The 23,957-nt window shown below is 33.7% G+C and overlaps 5 protein-coding genes across 9 annotated transcripts; 3 read left to right on the plus strand and 2 right to left on the minus strand.

Annotated features, from left to right (window-relative positions):
* Positions 1-133: 133 nt before the first annotated feature.
* Positions 134-1,738, plus strand: LOC120768710 (2-oxoglutarate and iron-dependent oxygenase domain-containing protein 3-like). The gene is made up of 5 exons (XM_040095480.1): positions 134-324; positions 392-851; positions 903-1,055; positions 1,126-1,331; positions 1,403-1,738. Exons 1-5 carry the CDS (start codon positions 152-154, stop codon positions 1,479-1,481), a joined length of 1,071 nt encoding a protein of 356 aa, XP_039951414.1. The 5' UTR covers positions 134-151; the 3' UTR covers positions 1,482-1,738.
* LOC120768709 (splicing factor 45) lies at positions 1,728-3,281 on the minus strand. The gene is made up of 4 exons (XM_040095479.1): positions 3,056-3,281; positions 2,154-2,990; positions 1,924-2,098; positions 1,728-1,849 (listed from the first exon to the last, which is right to left on the minus strand). Exons 1-4 carry the CDS (start codon positions 3,188-3,190, stop codon positions 1,755-1,757), a joined length of 1,242 nt encoding a protein of 413 aa, XP_039951413.1. The 5' UTR covers positions 3,191-3,281; the 3' UTR covers positions 1,728-1,754.
* Positions 3,282-3,729: 448 nt separating this feature from the next.
* On the plus strand, positions 3,730-13,981 carry LOC120767698 (CCR4-NOT transcription complex subunit 3). 5 transcript variants are annotated; one of them, XM_040093892.1, is made up of 13 exons: positions 3,730-4,276; positions 4,341-4,695; positions 6,560-6,657; positions 6,936-7,070; positions 7,427-7,762; positions 7,833-7,956; positions 8,695-9,083; positions 9,160-9,232; positions 9,304-9,708; positions 10,487-10,621; positions 10,693-11,687; positions 11,758-11,961; positions 13,040-13,138. In XM_040093892.1, exons 2-13 carry the CDS (start codon positions 4,671-4,673, stop codon positions 13,136-13,138), a joined length of 3,018 nt encoding a protein of 1,005 aa, XP_039949826.1. In that variant the 5' UTR covers positions 3,730-4,276; positions 4,341-4,670. The 5 variants fall into 5 exon arrangements, with proteins under 5 accessions (XP_039949826.1, XP_039949828.1, XP_039949825.1 ...); XM_040093894.1 differs by having other exon boundaries at positions 9,160-9,202; positions 11,752-11,961; XM_040093891.1 differs by having other exon boundaries at positions 6,942-7,070; positions 11,752-11,961.
* Positions 13,982-18,727: 4,746 nt separating this feature from the next.
* Positions 18,728-21,919, minus strand: LOC120768622 (protein-associating with the carboxyl-terminal domain of ezrin). Its single transcript, XM_040095389.1, has 4 exons — positions 21,543-21,919; positions 21,298-21,483; positions 19,528-21,111; positions 18,728-19,468 (listed from the first exon to the last, which is right to left on the minus strand). Exons 1-4 carry the CDS (start codon positions 21,744-21,746, stop codon positions 19,118-19,120), a joined length of 2,325 nt encoding a protein of 774 aa, XP_039951323.1. The 5' UTR covers positions 21,747-21,919; the 3' UTR covers positions 18,728-19,117.
* A 337-nt stretch (positions 21,920-22,256) lies between these two features.
* On the plus strand, positions 22,257-23,910 carry LOC120768408 (60S ribosomal protein L5). Its single transcript, XM_040095089.1, has 4 exons — positions 22,257-22,365; positions 22,540-22,803; positions 22,923-23,360; positions 23,614-23,910. Exons 1-4 carry the CDS (start codon positions 22,363-22,365, stop codon positions 23,803-23,805), a joined length of 897 nt encoding a protein of 298 aa, XP_039951023.1. The 5' UTR covers positions 22,257-22,362; the 3' UTR covers positions 23,806-23,910.
* Positions 23,911-23,957: the final 47 nt, after the last annotated feature.

A 23,957-nucleotide genomic window follows, 5' to 3' on the forward strand; every position in this document is an offset into this window, starting at 1 on the left:
ATTATAATCTTCAAAATCAGTTTAAAAAAATAAAATCACTCTATATTCTTTCATAATTTCGTTTACATATATTTTTAAAATCACTCAAACTATTACAGTTGTGCAGGCACTGGACAAACTACATATTTAAACATACACTACACACGCACGTATGCGGTCTATTAAGTTTATAACTAGAATAGCATATCACTTGAAAACACTCCAAACTGCCATAAAAATGACGACAGGTTTTTTGAGGCAGAGAAACAATGGAAATAAGCAAAAGCTGTATCAAAATGTTAGCCCTACCACGAATGGAGGCACTACAAGTCTTCAGAGTAAACTGTAAGTTTTTATTTAATTCGTTAGTATATTAAAATATTTATTGATTTTTCACTTTGAACAACATTAGAGCAAATATTAGTGACGAATTGCAGCATGCGACTCAGGCTTCAACACATCGTTTATGGACTCGGGCAGTGATAGCTGCCTCTGTGATGATTGTTGTTTATTTTTATTCGCAGCAACATAACAGCAATGAAACAAAATTTGCCTTAATTAAAGAGAAACTGCCATTACGGATACAGAAATTTGAATGTTCAAAAAGCTACAAAGCGGAGATACGTCGATATCCGAACTGCGTACCAAAGAAGTGTGGTCGCTTTGTCAGTGATCAGCTGGTAGAGGAAGATGAAGTTGATAAGCTTTTAAATCTGGCTCGTACCATATTGTCTATGGCGGGCTCATCTGGAGGTGCTTCCATTTTAAACTTACACACTGGGGCTCTTTCATATAAAGAACAATTTGTTAATGCATACCGTGTGCCAAAAGTAGTAGCCGAAATACAAGAGCACCATTTAACGGTGTATAATGTAAATATTTACTATAACTCTTAATACGAAATTAACGTAAATATTTTTTAGACTGTCAAAAACAAAATTAAAAAAGCTATAGCCGAGCAATTTGGAATACCTGCCGAAAGTCTTTATCTAACGGATCCCACGTTTTTTTCACGACTGACAAACGCAACCGCTAGAACAATGAATGATGAATATTGGCATGAACATATAGATAAGGCAAGTTAATAAGTGTATGAAAAATAAGAAAGTGATGAGATATCCATTTTGTTCTTTTTTTTTTTTGCAGGATACTTATGAATCTTTTCACTATACATCTTTACTTTATTTGAACACATATAAAAAAGATTATAAAGGAGGTCGTTTCATTTTCATTGATGGCAGCAATGGAAATCTGACCAAGTCAGCCATTGAACCGAAAAAAGCTCGAGTTAGCGCATTTACCTCGGGTGCTGAAAATTTACATCACGTTGAACAAGTTACCGAAGGAGAAAGGTATTTTCTGGTATTTTTGTCTTGTAACCACTTTTTAAATCCTTTTTCTATTTATTTTTTGTATGTACTAGATATGCCATTACGATTTCATTTACTTGTGATCCCGATCAGGCGATATCCGACCTCCACATAAAGACACCCAATTTATAAAATTAAAGTATTAAACTAAACAAATGAAGACTAAATAGAAAATGAAAATGTAGACAATGTTACAAGTTAGAATTACACATACATATTAACTAGTAAAATGCTCTGGAAACACAAGAATGCGCAACAACTTATACCACCCTAAAAATTATTTACTATAGTTTTGAACTTAAATGAATCCCAATTATTAAAAGTGTAATGGTTGTTATTATTTAATTTGCTGTATAATTTTACAAATAAACCCTAATAATAATATTTAATAGATGCTTAATCAGTTTAATGTAATTGAAAACTTTTGAATTTGTCGAAATTATAGAAACCAGCGCGCACTTGACGTCCACCAAAGAAACGTCCATTCAAATCAACAACCGCTGTTAAACGAGATTTTATATTTTAGGTATGTGTTTAGTAATAAAGAATTTACTTAATATAATATTATGTTTACCTTTAATGGCGCTTTCGATTCGTTTAAATTCGACGAATATCTTCACTGCTTCTTCTGGTGTCGTGCCAAATGCCTCGTGTATTATAACATTTGCTACATCGCCGTATTTAGTATTGCATTCGTCTTTAACTTCAGGTTCCAAATCTTCATCAACATCTCCTGGACCGACCATATTCTACAATAAAGAGAGAAATTAAAACTATTTTCTTAGAAAATTGCATAGAAATTACCCGTAACAAAACCACTTTACTGGGCTCTTTCATGATTTCTGTAATGCTAGGTTCAGACGGTGCGACTTCATCAACGGCTTGTGCTAATGTTAGGGAGGGCGTATTTGGGGCTGGTGTTGCTGGTGGTGCCATGCTTGCAGGTGGACTGTTAGGGGCTAGTGGTGGTGGCAAAAACACATCCTTTTCATGTATTATGCGACCACCACGCTTTGAAGTCTTTTCCACCTGCAAGGCCATGGACATACCCTGCTCCTGTTTGCCCAGTCCCTGACCATCTTTAAAGCCGTATTTTGCCATAATTTTTGCAGCAACAGAGCTTGCGGAGTAGGGTATGGTTACGTTTGAGGAGCCATCACCGTTTTCGTTGTTTATAGAAATTTCTTGCAGCGAAGGTGGTGGCGCAATTGCAGCACCGCCTTTACTGGACACGGATCCTTGAGGGGGTGGACTGTAATTCTCTTCTTCAGTTTGACGTTGACCAAAACCGGAAAACTTAACTGGCGGTGATGAGTCTCGTGCGCTATTTCGGCCGCGGCCACGTTTCCGTTCACTACTTCGGCCACTGCCTGTACCACCACCTCCTTTATGATCTTTCTCTTTATTTTGATTTTTGTCCTTTAATTTTTCATACTCATTCGGCCATGCCGGGTCATATTCATCTACAAAATCCCAGCAATCATCTGATTTTGCATTTTCAATTACTGGCTCTAAAGGTTTGGCAGTAATAACTGGTTTAGGTGTCATTAGAGGTGTTTCTATTTTTGTGATGTTCAAATGGTGCGCTTCTGCTTCTGCTGCAACTTTCTTTGCTCGCAAGTTGACCACTGGTGTCATCAGCTGCTTGATGTTATTAATTTTGAATAATATTAAAAATGGGCACTATATAGAAATGGAAAGCTTACCGGTTTTTTGGGTGGCTCTTTTGGTCCTTGTGCCTTCTTGATAGCCAATTGTGTTTGCAACATTTTGATACCCGACGACCAGCCGTCAATTTGGCTGGCCCGCGGTTTTGTGTCAATATCATCGTACAAGTCCATTATTATTAACTTTATTAATAAATTACATATGACACAAAATCCAATAAGTTAACTGATGAAAATTACCTCCTATAGACCAAATTTGACATTTCTGTTTATAGCGTAAAGACAAAAATTTGGTAACAGTTCAGAGCATAGTTGCATTTTTTCAAAAATAAAATTTTGAAAGTGGCAATTTATATCTTGCTTTGTTGCGTCATATTATTAGTGTTATTAGAAATAAAATAGCATATTGTGTACTGAAAGAAATTATGATATTTGATATTTCGTATATAAATAATTTTATTTGTTTTTTTTTGCAAAAGTGTAAGTTTACTTTTGAAAATAATCAACTATTGAAATAATTGTTTATACACGTCATTGTTATGTTAGTGTGTAATGCAGTACGATGTTAATATTAAAATGAAATCATAATAAATCAAGCATTCAGATGAACTATTGAAAAATTTTATAAAATACCTAATATTAATTGATGCATCCCTGTGTACGAAAAAAGGCGAGAAATCGCCATCTTGGAAATTAGACAAAAAGCACTGGAAGAAGAAGAAAAATCGAAACAATTGACAGCGCCAGCGAGCAGAAAATCGCGACAAAAATTTAGTTATTTCTTACAATTAGCTAAAATTCCGTCATCAAAAACATTTCCAAGCAGACAAAATCGAATTGGCAAACGCGCTAACTGAAAATTGTGTAAAAACAGCTTAAAACTGGAGCAACAGAAAAAGCGAAAAAAAGTTGAAGAAGCAGCTCTTAAAAGCAGAAAAGAAAAAATTGCGAAGGCGACGAGTAGGAAAAAGTTTCGTTTTCCCTTTTGCGTTGCTCTTGCCGTTGCGTTTTCCGCCAGCCGAAAAGAAATTATCATTTGCAAGTGTTTGGAAATAAACGCATTGCAAACAATATTAAGTTAGCCCACAACGTGCTTATTTTTTATCCTTAGTATAGTGTGAAACACTTTTATTAACGGTACTGGATTTTCACTTGTGTTATTGGAACGCCAATCGGAAGAAGGGGAGAACGACGGTATTCACTCGTTTCATATACTGCTGCCAATCAATCTGTCAAAGCCTCCATCCCTTTTAAAGCATCGTACGTTAAGTGATACATTCGTTCATAAATTCATAATTATTAATCTTCTTATGGGTACGATTAGAAAACTGCATTAATTGCAGTACTACCGTTGTGGAATCGCTGTAATAGCATCGCAGATAGTAACTTCATTCTCAACATCTTATGCGGTCAATTCCATTCCAAAAGCTCCAGCGAATACAACATTAAAACTGTGGCTAAGAAAAATCGGCTTATCCAGTTGTTAATCACATGCGACTTATTGGAAGATAATCATTTAAAAGGAAACAATCATAACATACTTCACATTACTGTGTGTTTCAACTGGGAAGTTTATCCGTAGCTTAACATAATTTGGGTTCTATTGGACTATGTCTGAGCATTTGCATTGTCGAATACAAACACACACATAGCCATGGCTGCGACGAGAAAGTTGCAAGGTGAGCAATCATCACTATCAGTTACGAGGTATTAACATGTAAATATGAGTATCAGCTGATTTTCTTAGCATATCTATTATGAAAAGTCTTGAAATATTACAGTGCATTTTAGGCTCACATATAGATGAAAGCTAGGCGAAAATTAAAAAAGATTTTTGTTTAAAATTCATATACGTTTTGGGTATTCAATAGTGTTCAAATAACAAGTTCTCTCCAAAATGATAAAGAGTATATTCTCGTATACTACATTATGTGTTGATAATCAATTTCCCTCAACCGCAAGAAAAAGCATTTTGTGCTGTTTATTCCTAACGGTTTCCTGCAACTGACATTTTTTTTATCGCTTTATGATAAATGAAATATATAAATTTTGAGAAATAATTTTAACTGAATATAAAGGTAAAATTAAGAATCGTGAATGATACTAACATCAAAAATAAAATATAACATAAGGCTATGACACTTGCAATGCAAACTCAGTTTCACTGCAATATATTCAATATTATCTAATACAGAGTAAAATATTCAAACAGTGAATAGCTTTGGCTTTTGATTCCTTCGAGGATATCATATAATAATGTACACGAGTCCTATGTTAAATATGTATTTCATGTATTAGATATTGTTTTTTTTGGAATTACAACTTTTGTGGTCAGAACATTTGAATCTACTTGACTTCATTTGAATCTATGGGCTGAACAGTGGAGAGAACTACATTTCCTTAAATAATAGCATTAATGAATGTTAATTTTGTTAATGTAAGAATTAATAACGCCGATTATAACGTAGTCTTCGTAAGTTGATGAATATACACATATTTACATACACATGTATATGAATTACTATAAAAAGTAAGTTCGTTGAAGGCATTTTGGTAGATCATATTTATTTTGTTTATATTTTAAAGGTCCGTTTGTTATAATGGCATTTTTTTGTTAGTTGTCTTTTCTTATGATTTTTTTTTGTGGTTTTATAATCCGTTTGCTGGATGCAATGAAAACAGAAATAATAATTATCTCTATTTCTTATAAAAGATATTGGCAAACAAAAGTTTCATTATTTCTATGGAAAGTTTGTGTTTTTATCATATTTTAAATTGTTGGAAAAATTGGGTCATTGCAATGAATGTGCCATGACATTAATATTACATATGATGGTATACACATACATGCATACGTAAGTATGTATGTATATTCGTTGAATGAATACTTAGTGCATGCGCACGGATTGAAATGTGATAATTAGCTTTAAATATTGCAAGGGTTTTTCCTTATCAGCAGAATATCTAATAATATTTGCCTAATTATAAAAAAATACATAAATTGTTTTACTTACGTAAAAAGTTTCAATGAAATATTCGCGAAATTAAATTTGCTCCTGTTTGTTAATACAAAAGAATATATATTATATCGGACATACCTATTTTTCCATTAATCAGCACTTGTAGTATATGCAGCAATCAATGCTGCATTTCTGAACAAGTAATTACTCCATTGCGAGCCGATGGACAACTCAAAATAAAGAAACACGTATTCACTGCAAAGTTGACAACAGTGTTGATACAATTTAACCACCCACTCGCCACCCAACCGACCCCACTGGGCATATAAACAAACGAGTAGTTAGCTACCCGTCTCACGTGCGCACTCGTATATTTTTATTTCTGCTCATTCAACCCTTGACTCTGGAAGCATACGTGACCGGTGGGCAATGTAAACCGCTACTCTATATACATGCCATACATAAACTCTCTACAATATTTTGATTAAATTTTTGTTGAAATAAATATTGGTTATTTTAATTTGCTTGGCGATATATTTATAGATATCTCATATTACTTAAATTATTGTAATTTGTTTTTCAGGTGAAATAGACAGATGTCTGAAAAAAGTTGCGGAAGGGGTGGAAACATTCGAGGATATATGGAAAAAAGTGCATAATGCTACAAACAGTAATCAGAAGGTATGCCGCTTGTAATTTTCATTGCACTTATAAAACAGTTTTATATGCTTAGGTTAATACTTAATTTTGTAGAGGTTCAGTATTTTTAAATTCGTAGACTTAACTTGTTTTAGTACCTCAGCTTTAAATGAATTTAATTTTGCAGAACTAAACTGTATGTGTGTTTTTTTTCGTTTAATGAATACTCCACATTTATAAATTGTAGCTGGGAAAAAATTTTCTGATATTAATTAATAAACATTTGTTACAGTCATTACAAGTATATAATTTATTTTAAGGAAAAGTATGAAGCAGATCTTAAAAAAGAAATCAAGAAGTTACAAAGGCTTCGTGATCAAATTAAATCATGGATTGCATCTGGGGAGATTAAAGATAAAAGCCAGCTGCTGGAGAATAGGCGTCTCATTGAAACGGTAAGCATAACTTTACATATTGTTATAACCAGAGTCGCGAATTCTTTAATTAAAATATTTTAGATGAAAAATTAAACTTTTAATTAACATTTTTAATTTTTAAACAAATTTTTAATTCGATTTTGGGATTAAAAATTAAGTTTCAAAATCAAAATTCATTCAAATTAAAAGCTTTAATGAGTACGTATAAAAAATAAAATATTTATTTAAAAAGGTTAAAAAGAGCTAAACTGTCAAAAGATAACCGAATTGGTAGAACACGTAGAACGCAAACCCGAAATAATGAAATTTCTAAAAAAATATATATTTTTTAAATTAATTAAAAAATTTGTATAATTTTTCTACCTTGACATTAGCAAATGGAACGTTTCAAAATTGTAGAACGTGAAACAAAAACGAAAGCGTATTCAAAAGAGGGACTTGGCGCTGCACAAAAAACAGATCCAGCTCAACGTAAGAAAGATGAGGCGCGCAACTGGTTAACATCGTCTATTAGTTCATTGCAACTGCAAATAGACCAATATGAAAGTGAGATTGAATCGTTATTGGCGGCAAAAAAGAAACGCCTCGACCGCGACAAACAAGATCGAATGGATGAGTTTCGCGCCAAATTGGATCGTAATAAATTCCATGTTATGAAACTGGAAACAGTGTTAAGATTACTGGACAATGACGGTGTTGAAGCAGAACAAGTTAGTAAAAATTATTTGATACAAAAATTAATTAAAGTATTATTTTTTGCCATATGTACATATTGCACAGGTAAACAAAATTAAGGATGATGTCGAATATTACATTGAATCCTCACAAGAGCCGAATTTCGAAGAGAATGAGTTTCTTTATGATGACATTATTGGCTTGGATGATGTGGAGCTATCTGGCACAGGTAAGTTGTGTGCATGGAGGATTTTTGTGTGAATGATTATACCGTTATATAAAAGCATAGTGTTAGGTATGACGAAATGTAGCGCCATGCAAAGCATGTTTTCGCACATAGAAACGAGCTTTATCGTTGTATGTGCATATGCATTAGGATTTATTATAGCTAAATAAATTTGTTAATACATATTTACACTTTGAAAGTTTTTGTGCAGACGTATACTTATACATATATATATGTTTCTGCCTTTATTTTCATATTTTACTCTGAATATCATCCACATCAACGGCTTAATAATAATTATGTTCTCAATGTGATTAAAAACCACAATATCCACAAAAAACAAAACAAAAAAAAATATCCCGTAAAATGTGTTGAATGAAAATGATTTGATTTGTTGAACAACAACGTCCATCCATCGGCCATCTAACAACTCACAACAAACACACAAATTATGTTTTGGCAATGCAACCGAATTTGTGCGACAATTTGTGTGCATTTTTATATTACTACAACATATCTAACGAATAACTGTATGTCATATGTTAAATATAATATATTAATAACAATTATCAAATACACACAAAAAATAATAATATTAATAATAAACCAACGAAATCGATATGATTTCGTTAAACTTGTTTAAAACGCTGTGGATCCTGTGCTACATCAACAACAAATTGTTGTCTGAATGATGTTGAATGAATGACGGCTTTGTGGTGTTAATTGAATTTTCTACTAAAGGTGTTTCACTTGGTATTCCATCATCAGCCACTACCGACAGCAATAACAGCAACGAGACCAGCGGTTCGCCAAGCAGTATAACATCGGGTGGCAGTCCTGTGCAATCGCCAGCGCCAGCGCCAGCAACGGGTACACAACAACAGCAGCAGGTGCAACAACAGTCTGCGGCAACGGCGGCGGCGGCGGCGAATACGACATTGACGTCTACAATTATTACGACGGTAGCGGCGGTGACAACGGCGCAGCAGCAAAGTAATAACAGCAACAGCATGAATTATGCAGCGGAAGCGGCGGCGGCGGCAGCCGCAGCAACGGCGACCAATAATACAGATGCCACAGCCAGCGATAAAAGGAACAAAAACGAGAGTAATTCTACTAGCAAAACAAAAGTGAGTATACATATATACACAAATTAATATCTTTATTATTTTATTAAATAACACGTATTTTTCTTTTACTCTTTAGCAACCTGTTAAACCAACGGCAGTGCGTGCAGCTAATAGCACCGGTAAATCTTCTAGCGGTACAACATCAGAAAGTTTGTTTCACTTTAATAGGTGCAAATATGTAGTAGTAGTATTCAATTAATGAATTTCATTATATTTGCAGCGTCTTCAAATAAAGCAGTTAGTTCGACGCCCAATAAGAATCATAACCAACAACAACAGCAACAGCCTACAGCAGCGGCAATAGTCGCAGCATCTATGGGTGGTCAAGCAGCGCCAACGTCGGTCACCAGCACAGCAAATAGCATAGTTGGTGGTGCGCCCACATTGGCCGCCACCGTCGCCGCCATGGCTGCCGGTCATAGTCCTGCGCTGCAACAACATGCACCAGCGCCCAGTTTGAATGCGACAAATGCAACGGCAACGGTTGGTGGTGGTGCGACAACGGTCGCAGCCGCAGTGGTGGCTAACAATGGTAGCAGCAACAGTAACAACAACATTCAAGGCCAATCTGTGATTCAAGCGACGCCAACAATTGCATTTGCGGCCGTAGCGAAAAACAACACATGTAAGTGGGAATAATTGTACTAATATTTATACTCCGAACAGTGTATATAAAGTTTGCTACGCAATTTGTAACTCCCGTAAGGAAATATAGGAGACCCTATAAAATATAAAATAATTTAGTAACGTTCATCTGTCTATATACATATGTATATATATGCGAACTAGTTCCGTTTTATGAGATATCGATCTGAAATTTTGCACACGTCCTTTTCTCTCCAAGAAAGTGCTAATTTGTCGCAACCGCCGATATCGGACCACTATAACATATAGCTCCCATACAAACTGATCGATAAAAAAAGTTCTTGTATAGTAAACTTTTTTAATTTACAAGATATCTTTACGAAATTTAACATGGACTATTCTCCATCGCAACGCTACAATCCCTGTGCAAATTGTTCAGATCGGACAACTGTAGTCCTTAGCTGCCATACAAATTGATCAATCAAAATCATGTTCCTGTATGGAAAACTTTTGTATTTGACTAAGATATTTTTCCGGAATTTGGCACGTATTATTGTGCCAGGTAACGGAGCAATCTTCAAAAAAATATTTTAATATATAGCTACCAAACAAATTGATCGATCAAAATCAAGTTCCTGTATGGAAAACGTTTTTATTTGACAATATCTTTTCGAAATGTGCAATAGATTATTGCCCAAAGCAACGATATAATCTCCGAACAAATTTTTCAAAAATAGCATAAAGCTGCTGCCATACATACTGACCGAAGTTGATATTTTTTCTTGTATTTATCTATCATTTAATAAATATTATTTTAGCACATCTTGAGAACGGACCTGTGCATCCGGCGACATCTTACGCGATGACGGCTCCCACGGTAGCAACCAATTCGCAGCATCAGCAACAACAACAATTATCCAATCTTCAAACGAATTCCTCACATTTACAAAACGGTTTGTTTATCTATATTTTTATACATGCGAACATTTTCGAGTACTTAATATATGTTGTTCTTATTGTTTAGCGCATAATAACACTTCCAATAACAACGCATCAAATAGTTTAGCGAACGCTGTGCAACAAGGAAGCGCAGCCGTTGCCGCAGCCGCTGCCGCTGCCGGCGTCGTGGTGAATAATGTTGGCAGTAATAATTTGATAAACTGCATTTCTCCAAACGGTATGTCGCAAGTAATAGGAACACAGCAGCAGCAGCAGCAACAACAACAGCAACAACAAGTTATTGGCGTAACAAATAATGGCTCGCGTGTTTCGCCGGGCCTGCTGTCGCCGAAGCATATGAATGGCATGCCTGTGTCCGCACCCAATATTAATAACAATAATAACAACAACAATAACAATAATTCGATGGATGCGATTTCATTGAAGACAATGGCTCAGGAAGCTATTAATCGGTCGGTAATCGATACCAATTCATTGACGCAAGGACCCGGACAACAGATTGACAATAGGCAGCAGCAACAGCAACAACAACAACAGCAAGCGCCACAATCACAACAGGTCTTACAGCATTTCTCAACCGATACAACTGCCAACCAACAACAGCAACAACAACAACAGCAGCAACAACAACAATCCGGCGGTTTAGCAGCAGCGGCGGTAGCCTTTGCAGCAGCAGCGGCAGCAACAAATGGACCAGCAACAGCGGGTGCGGGTCCAGTCGGAAGTGCAGTGCAAAGTGGTTTAGGCGGTATGACGAATGCAGCGGTCGGTCAATCGGGCGCTGGTAATAGCGGTGTTAATGCACCTGTTGGTAGCAAGCCACTGCAACAGCAACAGCAACAGCAACAACAGCAACAACAGCAACCTACAAATGAAGCGCATATAACGCCGCTACTTGGCGTGGCACCGCTGGGCACATTACCGCTACATAAAGATCATCAATTACAATTCAAAATGATGGAAGCCGCTTACTATCACCTCCCGACACCAGCCGACTCGGAGAGATTAAATATATATCTGCCGCGAACGCCAGTGCCGACACCACTGCATTATCCTCAGGTGGGTCTAAATATTGGATTTATATATTATTTTAAATTATATTAAAATTGACTCCTTATAACAGCAACAGCTTCCACTCTACGATACCGTTGAATTTTATCAACGACTCTCAACCGAAACGCTCTTCTTTGTTTTCTATTATATGGAAGGTTCGAAGGCGCAATATTTAGCAGCGAAAGCATTGAAAAAGCAAAGCTGGCGATTTCACACAAAGTACATGATGTGGTTCCAAAGGCATGAGGAACCAAAAATTATTAACGATGATTACGAACAGGTGTGTTACATGTTTTTGTGTGCATATAAAATATTTCCTTGGAAGTGCCATCTGATCAAATTGCACCCGGACTGACCAAAAAAATAGTATTTAATACAATTTTTTATTATCGCTTTCAAAATAGGATGCTCAGCTAATACCAGCATGTCAACGCTTAAGCCATTTTTTCCATACACTGGTTATAAGCTTCTGCTGCGATAGCCTACAGTGCCTCCAACGAGTTTTGGTGTTTTTGTTACGGCTCATTTTTTGCATAAATTTCCAACTCTACTCGACATCTTTAGGGCCTTTGGTACGAATATAGCACTGCCACGCTTCATACCCAAAACATTTACCAAAATGTGCTGAGTTGATTCCTATGAAATGTTGAGATCTTCTGTTTACTCTCTAGTGTCAACACAATGATTTCCAATCACTGTTTCTTTAACTTGCTCGATATTATCAGCATTAAAAGAAGGTGGTTAAACGACTCGCACGAGGCAAATTTTCGATAACTTCAAGACCTGTACTAAATGTTTTATGCCACTCAAGTACTTGTGTTGGTGATAAATTAGATCTACCCAAAACACTTCTGCAACATTTTTAACGCTTCTGTAGCCGTAATTCCATTGGAAACACAAAACTTCAACCAAACGTACATAAGTAAAGTTTTTTCCAATGATGAAAATGGCCAGACAAAATTTTCGCGTCTATAGAGAAATTTTTTTTTTAATTAAACTTTTTTAATTAATTTTTAAATTTTTTTAATTAATTTTTTAATTAATTTTTTTTTATTATTTAAATTAATTTTTTTTATTTTTTTTTATTTTTTTTCAAAATTTTTTTTTTTTTTAATTAACAATTTTTTTTTAAATTAAAATTTCTTTTTTATTAAATTTCTTTTTAATTAAAATTTCTTTTTTTATTAAATTTTTTTTTTAATTTTTTATTAATTCGGTTGACGCGCGCTGTTTATGTAAATGGACCAGTCCGAGTGAAGTTTGATATGACATTATAATTTGCAACAATATTTCGTATTTGAACTTTTGGTTTTTATTTATTTGAAAATGCTAATTCAAAGTTTTACCAATTACTCTAGGGTACGTACATCTATTTTGATTACGAGAAATGGAGTCAACGCAAAAAGGAGGGATTTACTTTTGAATACAAGTACTTAGAAGACAAGGAGTTGAATTGATCGCTGTATGTTGTGCAGCCAATGTATAAAAGAAATTTTTGTTATAAAAAAAACATATAAATAACTTCTAAGCTACATCAGCCAACAACAGCAACAAAAACATCAGTACCACCTCTTTTAACAGCTAACAACAACAGCGAAAAATTTATCAAACTACCAACCCAACTAGAACAAGAACAAGAAGTACTGCATACGTTTGCAAACTACCTGTCAACTTTTTTCCATATGTTGTTCCTTTTTTTGAATTTGCTATGTTCACTTTTTTACTGTTTATGAGTTACGAAACGAGAAAAGAAAGCGAACAATATCAATTCTACAACATACAATCATACATCATATAAAAATAGTACATAAAAATTTACTGAAAATTCAAAAATGCAAAGAATTATGATTTGAGAATACTTAAATTGCGCTAGGACGTCAGTAAACACCAAAAAAAAAACGCAATTCAACATAGCAAATTACTACAAAAAACATTGATTTGCGGCGAAAAATGTTACTTTAGTTTAAAATTCGCATTTAATACACAACTTTTTTAGCATTTGCCGGCAGTTATTTCAAACAAATAGTTATAATTGTAGCAAAAACGTTAAAAAGGAACATGAAAGGAAGCAAATGCAGCTGCCACTGCTGCCAACAAATGCCTCTACGGTTTCTGCAGCAGCTGCGCGACCGCAAACGTTGAAAATAACACATTTTAGTCCAAGAATCCAAGAAATGAGTCTCGGAAACTAATGTGCTATCACCGCATTCATACCTCCTTACACAATTATACATAGTATATAGACATACAACTATTGAATGAGCTACCCATAAAGAAAATTTGCTACATTTTCCCTCCTTGCCCTCCCCTACTACTATCCCTTCACACAAATTTATACAAACTTTATTTGGGCGCATTATATGCCGCCCAACTACGATTGCCTAATTTCTCTAGGTCTATTTTTTAGTTTTTCCATTTTGTATTCATTCATTGAACATAAAAACATACATTTTGCAATTAAAGAAAAATGGAAAAACTCCCCTCCCCCCAACTATACATATATGATACTTTATAAAAGATGAAAATGTTTACAAAAAAACAAACAACAAGAAAAAAATTGAAAAAATGGTAAAAAAGAGGTGAAGTTAAAAGAATATGATAACAAAAAAACTTTGAAGAACAAAAATCATCAAATGAAAAGTAAATACAAAAGAAAACAACAAAAAAAAAGAAAATTTAAATCTTTTGAAAAGAGGATTTAAGCTAATTTTTAAAATAAAAATTTAAAATATTATTACAAAAAAAATGCAATGTCTTATTTAATATTTTTTTCTTTGGCTCATGCGACATCATTGTTTACTTAACATTTTCTGTTAAATCATAATGGCGTTTTAGCACTTTAGCATTTGGTACTATAAGCAATTTGCTTAAATAGTGGATTTTTAAATTAGTTAGATGTTTCTTCAAAAATTTGTTGCGAAAAAATATGATCAACAACATTTTCTGTAACTTCCACTGAAGAGTAAGGCCTCCCAAAACAAAATCAGATATTCCTTCAAAAATATGAAACTTTCAGAACTTTGAAAAAATATGAATTTTTCAGAATTTTGAAAAGAAATATGAATTTGAAAAAATATGATTTTTGCAGAACTTTAAAAAAGCTATAATTTAGCAATTTTACTATAGAAATTTCAAAATATTATTTGCAATTTTAATAGTATAAAACAGCGCAGAGTTTTGGTTCGTGCTCGATTATCTTTGTCTGTCGGATATCGGCAATCAATATACATACATATATAATACGATCTTTATAGTACGATTTCAAAAAAATGTTCTATACCCATTTGAGAAGTCTCAACCGATCTCTGACATATATTTCTGCCGATAAGCGGTATAACATATTTGCAAAGCGCGGAAGCCACCAACAACAACAGCAATGAAAAAACAAAGCAGCTTCAAATTAATTTTTAGGAAAAAGTGCGTATCTTAAAAATATTCAAGTAAGTTTCTAGGATTAGAGGTTCCCAGTTTAAAATAAAACACGCTACTTTTAGCGTATTTAAACAGTGAGTCAGTCACACGCTAGTTCACTAGTTTAAAATCAATATTTTGATTTACTGCATCATTCATAAAGTAATTTAAGTTTTTTTTTTTTAACTATTAAATTGTTATTTTAAATAAGGAAATTTTAAACTGAAATTTCGTACTTGAACAATAATTTATTTTTTTTTAATAATTTAATTTTTTTTATTAATTATAAAAAAAAAAACATAATACAGAGCAATGTTTTACAACTTGTTGACGATTTTCAAATGAAGTAAATCAATTTATAATTCTAAACATGAAAATATTAATAGAAAAATGTTTTTTTTTTTAATTTTTGTTTTGTTAAAGAAAATCTTTAATCCAATAATATTGTTATACCCTGAACAGCTTATATTTAGCTAAAATATATAGGCTTTGCGGATTTAACCATGTCTGTCTGTCTGCATGTAACAGTGTACTGACGATGACAGTTTCTGTTTGTATATACGCGAACCAATCCCTCAGTTTTTGAGTTATCGATTTAAAATTTCGTACACATCATTTTCTTCCCAAAAAGCTGCTCATTTGTTGAAACGTCTGATATCGGACTACTAGAGCGTATATCTGTCAAACAAACTGATCCGTGCAAATCAAGTTCTTGTATGGAAAACTTTTGTATTTGAGAAGGTTTCTTTACGAAAATTTACATGAATTATTGTCCAAGGCAACTTTACAATCTCCCAACATATTGTTCATATCGGACCACTGTAGCATAGAGTTGCCATACAAACTGATCGAACAAAATCAAATTAATTTTATTTGTGAAGGGTATTATAGCCTTGATGCAGCCGTAGTTGTTGTTTTTTCTTGGTTAAAATCATTTTCATGACTTTTAAATTAATTTTATTTGCTGTACATTTTTTTAAAATCAAAACAAGAATTTAAATTTGTTCTAAAATATTTACATAATTGAAAATAAATTTGCAAAAAATTGTTTTATTCAAACATAAAAAAATTCTAGAAATTAAAATTTTAAAAAATTTCTATTTCTGTTAAATGTTTACAAAACCGTCAAGAAAGCTTCTGGTACTTAATAATTATTAAGCACGTGTCGTTTACTATTTTACAGTTCAACTTCTAGCCAATGGTCCCCAATGCTTACGGTTTTTGAAATATTAATATTGTAGTTGATGAGTTCAAATTTAAATGCGCTAATGCATCGGTTGGATATTAGAAAAATTACAAATAGCATATTTCGCAGTTACAAAATATATGTATAATATTTAATTTAAAAAAATTTTGTAAAAATTGTTGCTCGAAAAAGAAAGAAATCTGGGAAATTTCATACATGACATTGTTTAATAAATTAAAAGTTTTGCATGAAAACACATTCAACGGAAAAAATCAACTCGTATTTATTATACACGAGCACCTGACAATTTGCTGCTGATTTAGATTTAGGAAAAATGCGCACGCAAGCACATGCGCCGTTACACACGTATGCACAGCCAAATGGACGTTATGAAACCACATAACATTTGCAACTAGCAAAAAATTATTAGTAATTTTAAAAACAAAAAAATCATTGATTGAGACTGTTGCTGGCAACTCACTCCTTACAGATGCATTGTTTTTGAGCATTTGGTCACACTGTGCGCATGCGTGGCAATATAAGCACTTTTAATGACATAAAATCGAGTAGTATTATATTAAAGTGTTATGCATAAAGTATTGAATTATTATATGCGTATACATATACATATATAAACATAGACAATTTAAACGACTTAAATTGAAAAGAAAACAATTACAAATATGTATGTGTATATGTAAATTTTTTTAGCAGGCACTGTACCAAACGCATAATTCGATCACGTAAAAATCTATGCGTATTGAATCTGCTATTTAATACCGTCATAGGCGCATGACAATATTTTTCGAGTCAATACACTGCATTCATTTTGTAGTAGCGCATAAAAAACATAAAAAAAGGAAAAAAAAATAAACAAACAAATTTTTAACATGAGAAGCGTAAATTTACATAAAATGAATTACAAAAACAAAAAGTGGTAAAATAAAAAACCGTAGTGCAGCATATGTATAAAGCGTTTAGCTAATGTCTAAAAAGTCTTCATAAAATTTTTGGAAATCGATTATAGCAAAGATCACACAACAAGTATATATGTACATACATATGTATGTATAATGAATAAAAAAAATTAAATACGCAACTTGTAACATTTTTAGAAAACTAAAACATACAAACAATTACAAATTATTTAAAATTATCACATTTATGAAATAAACTAAAGTATTGGAGAGAAAAAAGAAAATTGAGTAGTGTTTTACTAAACATCTTAAAAATAGTGTACATTTACAACATTTAATTTAAATAAATAATCGGTGATACTTTTGAAAAAAAAAATTTTTCGCTTGATACCGTAGCCGTTCTCTTGGTCAATATTTGATTTTTTCCAAAAATTACCGATTTTTGTTTTTAAAATTTACACTTCACTTAAAAATGGGAATTATTATCAAAAATTTTCCTCACCGACTCCGAAAATAGCGAAAAATGTGTTTTGGGAACCGATTAAACTAAATTAAAACATTTTTACAAATACATACTCTCAAATCTCTAAAATTATTTGCCGAAACAATAATATTCTCAAATTTATGTACACTCCAAATACACAAAAATATTTTTTTTTTATCAGAAGTGGACATAACCCCTTTGGGTATTTTTCATATTAATTGGAAATATAATTCTAGTTGCTAATAAATTATACACATAAGTGTATATATGGTCAATTAGACAGATGCCACAAATGGCTGCTGAGCTCATATTTGGTGATGCATACTTTCAGGCTGCAATATTTATTATTTTAAAAAGACTAAAATGTTTTTGAAATAATGCAGGGGGCGAATCGTTAAATCCGTGAACGTATCACCCGTCACTTAAAAGCCTGATTAATAACAGGTAGGGTAGCGATTATTTAAGCAAAAATTTGAATTAAAAATTTAATTTTTAATACGAAAACCCAAATTATAAATTGATAAAAATCGAAAATTAATTTAATCCGGTTTTTCAGGACTACAATTTTTTTTCAATCCCGTATTTTGGATTAAATTTTTGTAATTTTTCAAAACGGTATTTGGTGTTAAATTTGTTTTTTTTTTTCAATTTGGTATTTGGGATTAAAAGTTAAAAAATATTTGAAGTAAGATTTTCATTTTGAGGTTACATAATAAAAGCAAATAATAATTAAAATGTTTTTTTTTTGCTAAAAAAAAAAAACAAAAAAAAAATAAAATGTGTGTTTTTTTGCTTAAAAAGATGAATTAAAAAGTTTTTTTAATACTGTATTTGGTACTAAAAATTAGAAAAATAGGTTTGAATAGGATTTTCGAGATCACGTAATAAATCAAAAATCAATTCAAATGTTTTTTTTTTAATACGGTATCTGGTATTAAATTTGCTTTTTATCAGAACAAATTGAAATTAAATTACAAAAACCCATTTTTTCTGATACGATTTCCAGTTTAGATAAACGCACATTTTTTATGCCAGGCTAAAACACTAATTTACTGCCTCTGTTAATATTTTTTTAATTATCCAAATTTATAATATTTTTGTTTTGAATCACTTTACTGCACTAAATGTAGGTATCTACAACAATGTTTTATGTGTGGATGTAATATCTTTATCTTTTACGTAAAATTTCAAACAATATTACAAATTCCAATAAAATCGGTTTGTGGAAATACCGCCAAAACGAATTATGTTAAACTGTTAAACTGACAAATTATATCGGTGCACTTTTTTATACAGGCGCATTAATATTTGATCTAAATACAAAATTAACATATGAACAATTTTAACAAGTTGTGTTGAAATTTATAACTTTGTTGTAAACTGCCGACGTACGGCAGTGACTTTACGTTTACATTTACTACACTGCAATACATTCATACTATTCCTTCCACACGTCCTCTACATCATCATCGTCCATTCCCCAGCCATCACCAGCGGCAGCTGTATCATCCGTATTGATTGCCGCTGCAGCGAAACGACTACTATCGATCACTATAACTTCATTTTCATTTTTATTTGGCAAGTTCGTTGTATTCGTAGTTGAATTTGCGGTTGAAACCCCTGTTTCCCTTGTTTTGCTGCTTCTTGATTCAATAACGGGTTGCATGTCTTTAAAGAAGTCAAACTCAGCACTCTCCTCATTTGTTGTTGACGCTGTCTTTTGAACAATGATGTCGAAGGCGTTGAGATCATCGTTGATTTTCAGTTTTCGCGCTTCTTTGCTACTTGGCTGTATTAAAGGTATGTATAAAAGTAGATGTAATAATTTATATGTAATATATCTGTTACCTCTAATTTATTATCCCTTGTGATTTCGCTAGTAATTTTGGATTTCGTTTGTAACGCTGCATCTTCAACACTATTTAAAGGCAGTGTGGTCGAAATTGTGTGCGAAGGTAATGGCATTGCATTCGCAGAAGGCGACGAATCAGCGTCTGTAGTTGTGTTTAGCTTTTGTAGTTCATCGGTTTCCCAATCGGACCACTCTTCAATTTCGTCCTCATCGCTATTTTCAACAACGTTACGACTGTGGAAGCCATTAATTGTTGATTTTTCAAAATCATCTGTGTTCGCGGTTGGTTCGTTTAGACAAATATCCACGCTATCATTTATAATTTGATTAAGACTTTGATTAATTAAACCCGCTGTATCAGCATTGATTAGAATTTCTAGCTCCTCTACCGTTTCGTTAGCATTAGCCAGATCATCTGCTTGTTGTTGAGATAGCAAACCGATTGCACCGTCGGCAATAACAACACTTTTATTATCTTCACCACCATCTGGACTTAAGCGCGGTGGCATATCCGAGTGTTCACTCAATTCGACCTGCGGCAGTGAAGTAAAACTGCTACTTAAATCCACGTGATCCGGTAATGGACTATCCGATACCATGTAGTCTATGTTGTTACCCAACACTGGCGTAATCGAACGAGGTTCCACCCAATGTGTTGTGGCATCGGAAACGGCTGCTTGTGGACGACCATCCGAGAAGATGCGCGTACGATTTCCCCCAATCACCGTGGTCGCACCAAGTATCGGTACTAAATCGGCCATACAACGTAATGTTTTCGCAACTAACACATCGTTCGTGTCATTCATACCTTCTAACAAATAAGGTAGTATGCATTCTAGCAGTTCGTCTTTTGATAGTAATCGTACAAATTCCATAAAATACTCGAGTAATATTAAACGTATTTGCGCATCGCGGAGTCGAAACATTTTCTTTATATGTGGCATGATGTAACGTTGGTATGTGTGATTTGAAAATAATGCCGCCGAGTGGTCAATTTTCGTTTTCAACACATACGGTGTAACACACAACTGTGCTGTTGGATCAAGTAGAACCATACGTGAGAGTAGATCTGCAGCTAGTTGTGCGCCCACAACTTCTTCATTGAAATAGCGCAAGCGATCGATAAGTCCAGTGAAAAAATCCTGTTTCTCTTGTATACCCTTTAAAGGCAATTCGAATAGGAAGGAATGTATAAGCACGAATTCGTGATTGAAATATGGATGTAATAGCACTGCCGAGAGGCGCGGCCGCAGTTGAACATTACTGTGTTTTAGGTGGGTGGCGCAATAATTACGAAACTCTTGCGCATGTGGTGTCTCAGTGGACTCCTTCTTGCTGCATTTATTCAATACTTCTTCACATAATGTTGCAAAGGCAAACTGTTCAATAGCATCGCTGCTGTTGTCTTTATATTCATTGGCATCTACTGCAGCAGAGTAGCGATATGTTTTCACTAAATCTAATAATGATTTTGTAATCTCTTTATGCTTCCATACATATTCAAAGCCAGCTAACCGCCAGCTACCATCGTCTGTGACGTAAATTGATGAGATGCATATGTTGAGGTGGCGTCCCAAAGCCTATGAATGTTTTTTTTTATTAAATTTTTTAACAAAAACATATAGAAAACTTCTACATACTAAATATTTCTAGTACTTGAGTTAAAAACAATAATCAGAATAGGTTGGAAAAAAATTTGTATTTGAATTATTCATAAACGGTAGTGATACATTATCAAATTCCAATAAGCACAAAAATCAACTCACCTTCTCCACCAAAAAAATTAAGCTACAGAGAATTGTCCGTAATCCAAGGCAAACTTGTAAATTGCTTTGTGTGGATAATACCATAGTTAAAGGGCGTACTCTCTCTGTAGCTAAGTGCTTTTGGCCCCCTTGTTCCCAAGTAGTCACATATTTTAATATATATGGATGTCGATATATCTTCAAATTCTAATTGGACATACAGTTTAATGATTGTAAAGTTTATATTTTTATTATGTTTGTTTTACCTTTATAGCTCGTTCCAATGGCACCTGTATTACCCATAATTGTCCATTTACTACGGCTTCACCTTGAAATATGGAAAGCAGTTGTCGCCCATCTTCATTTGAGGTTGTTGGGGATTCTGCATTATATAGTGTCCAGAAGTCGTTTGCTTCCACAGAACTCTTATCAATCACTAATCCCTTTAGACGGCTGGTATCATTGCCCATCACTTCAGTTTTGCCGGTAACGCCACCTCACTCAAATACCCTTGCACAACTATTTAATTCTTAGTTTTGTAGGTTTACTTTTTCTTGATACATCTACTTAAACTTAATATTTTTTTATTATAATTTATCGGTATACAATTGGATTTAAAAACTTTCCACATATACAATTTGACAACTTTAGATGTACTTCAGTTTTGACATTTGTAAAATGTTTGTTGACTATGTGTTCGAGACTCGTTTAAACAGCTGTTAGCAGAGTATACCAATTTTGTTAACTAAAATTTTAAATCCAAAAGTTATAGAATTGAATACATAAGTAAAAAGTTGCATAAATAACATTTTTATGTATAAATAAAAAGTTTTTTTTTATATAAAGGATGTTTAGAGTAAAATAGAAGCATTTAATTATCACGCATTTCAAAATAATTACAACACTGCACAAATCCAATAAAGTTGGCTGTGTTTAGTATTTCATTTTTGCTTCCGTTCTGTCAAAATAATAAGTTATATTGTCATCTCTTTCGTTTTTCTTTCCTCCCTTCTTTTTTCTTTCACCTACGTGTGAAGACATCGCGTATATCACGTCGGTGTAAATTAAATATTCAATTTTATAAAAATGGTGAGTTAATAAAATAAAATTCTGCAAAAAATACTCCCGTGATATTTCAGTGAACAAAAGTGAAGTGAAATTTTGTAAAAAATTGTGAAGATGTTTTTGAAAATTATTGATTGAGAATCTTACCATGAACTACATAGGAGTGTATGGCTAATCAGACGTTTTATAAATTTGCAGGGTTTCGTTAAAGTAGTCAAGAATAAGCAGTACTTCAAGCGGTACCAAGTCAAATTCCGCAGGCGTCGTGAGGGTAAAACTGATTACTATGCCAGGAAACGTTTGATCTTCCAAGACAAGAATAAGTACAACACACCCAAATACCGTTTGATTGTACGTCTGTCCAACAAGGATATCACCGTACAAATCGCCTATGCCAGAATTGAAGGTGATCGTGTTGTGTGCGCTGCATACTCCCATGAGTTGCCCAATTATGGCGTTAAGGTAAGCAATTGGAAGCATGTTTTTTAATCTCGGTTTTTAATGAAAACGGTGGAAAATGAGGTTATGTACAATTGTTGATATGAGATATGGCATTTACACATTTCTGTTTTATGTTATAGGTCGGTTTGACCAACTATGCTGCAGCATACTGTACTGGTTTGTTGGTTGCTCGTCGCATTCTCAACAAATTGGGTCTGGATACCCTTTATGGTGGTTGCACTGAGGTGACAGGTGAGGAATACAATGTTGAGCCTGTCGATGATGGTCCAGGCGCTTTCCGTTGCTACTTGGATGTTGGTCTTGCACGTACAACCACTGGTGCTCGTGTGTTCGGTGCCATGAAGGGTGCTGTCGATGGTGGTTTGAACATCCCTCACTCTGTGAAGCGTTTCCCCGGCTACAATGCTGAGGCTAAGAACTTTAACGCTGATGTACATCGTGCACACATTTTCGGTCAACATGTTGCCGATTACATGCGTACTCTTGAAGAGAACGATGAAGAAAGCTTCAAACGCCAATTCAGCCGTTACATCAAATTGGGAATCCGTGCTGATGATGTGAGTATGCGTGTGTTTTATACGGTTGTAATGTAATATGTACGTCCATTTTCAAAATTACCGCTGTGTCTTGTTACCTACGACGCTGGCTGTGCCAAAAGTGGACCACATTAAAAGTTAGGGACCTGTGTTCGAAGTCTGTCATCTCAATATGATATATTTCCTGTTATGGTCGCACATTGTTTACATACATAATTTTAGTTTTTGTGCTTATGTTGAGCGACGTTAAAATAATGACATTTTTGTTTTACAGCTTGAAACTATCTACAAAAAAGCCCACCAAGCTATTCGCTCTGACCCTACCCACAAGAAGAAGGACCAGAAGAGCGGTGTTGTCAAGAAACGGTGGAATGCTAAGAAACTCACAAATGAACAGCGTAAGGTTAAGGTTGCTGAACACAAGGCTGCCTATATTGCCAAGCTGAAGTCCGAGTCTGAAGCTTAAATAAGTTTTAGCGGATTTGTGGGAAAAAAAATTGGAAAAAAATTTTCTCTAAAATTCTATTATTATTATGATAATAATATAGGCTTTTATTTACAGTAAAATTTATTTGCGTTATTTTATTGCTGCCATGGTGGGTTAAAAAAATCAGCCAT

This window comes from Bactrocera tryoni, chromosome 2 (assembly GCF_016617805.1).
Source record: "Bactrocera tryoni isolate S06 chromosome 2, CSIRO_BtryS06_freeze2, whole genome shotgun sequence".
Lineage (NCBI taxonomy): Eukaryota > Metazoa > Arthropoda > Insecta > Diptera > Tephritidae > Bactrocera > Bactrocera tryoni.

Bases quoted from the DNA above. Each gene is read 5' to 3' on its own strand.
- LOC120768622 (XM_040095389.1), bottom strand. From the start codon at position 21,746: ATGGGCAATGATACCAGCCGTCTAAAGGGATTAGTGATTGATAAGAGT. The intron at 21,484-21,542 runs GTAAAACAAACA...ATGTCCAATTAG, and splicing joins CATTGGAACGAGCTATAAAG to AATTTGAAGATATATCGACA. The intron at 19,469-19,527 runs GTAACAGATATA...CCTTTAATACAG, and splicing joins CAAGGGATAATAAATTAGAG to CCAAGTAGCAAAGAAGCGCG.
- LOC120768710 (XM_040095480.1), top strand. From the start codon at position 152: ATGCGGTCTATTAAGTTTATAACTAGAATAGCATATCACTTGAAAACA. The intron at 325-391 runs GTAAGTTTTTAT...GAACAACATTAG, and splicing joins ACAAGTCTTCAGAGTAAACT to AGCAAATATTAGTGACGAAT. The intron at 1,056-1,125 runs GCAAGTTAATAA...TTTTTTTTGCAG, and splicing joins GGCATGAACATATAGATAAG to GATACTTATGAATCTTTTCA.
- LOC120767698 (XM_040093890.1), top strand. From the start codon at position 4,671: ATGGCTGCGACGAGAAAGTTGCAAG. The intron at 11,688-11,751 runs GTGGGTCTAAAT...TCCTTATAACAG, and splicing joins CACCACTGCATTATCCTCAG to CAACAGCTTCCACTCTACGA. The intron at 11,962-13,039 runs GTGTGTTACATG...CAATTACTCTAG, and splicing joins TTAACGATGATTACGAACAG to GGTACGTACATCTATTTTGA.
- LOC120768709 (XM_040095479.1), bottom strand. From the start codon at position 3,190: ATGGACTTGTACGATGATATTGACACAAAACCGCGGGCCAGCCAAATT. The intron at 2,991-3,055 runs GTAAGCTTTCCA...AACATCAAGCAG, and splicing joins AAGAGCCACCCAAAAAACCG to CTGATGACACCAGTGGTCAA. The intron at 1,850-1,923 runs GTAAACATAATA...CTCGTTTAACAG, and splicing joins AATCGAAAGCGCCATTAAAG to CGGTTGTTGATTTGAATGGA.
- LOC120768408 (XM_040095089.1), top strand. The intron at 22,804-22,922 runs GTAAGCAATTGG...TTTATGTTATAG, and splicing joins TGCCCAATTATGGCGTTAAG to GTCGGTTTGACCAACTATGC. The intron at 23,361-23,613 runs GTGAGTATGCGT...TTTGTTTTACAG, and splicing joins TGGGAATCCGTGCTGATGAT to CTTGAAACTATCTACAAAAA.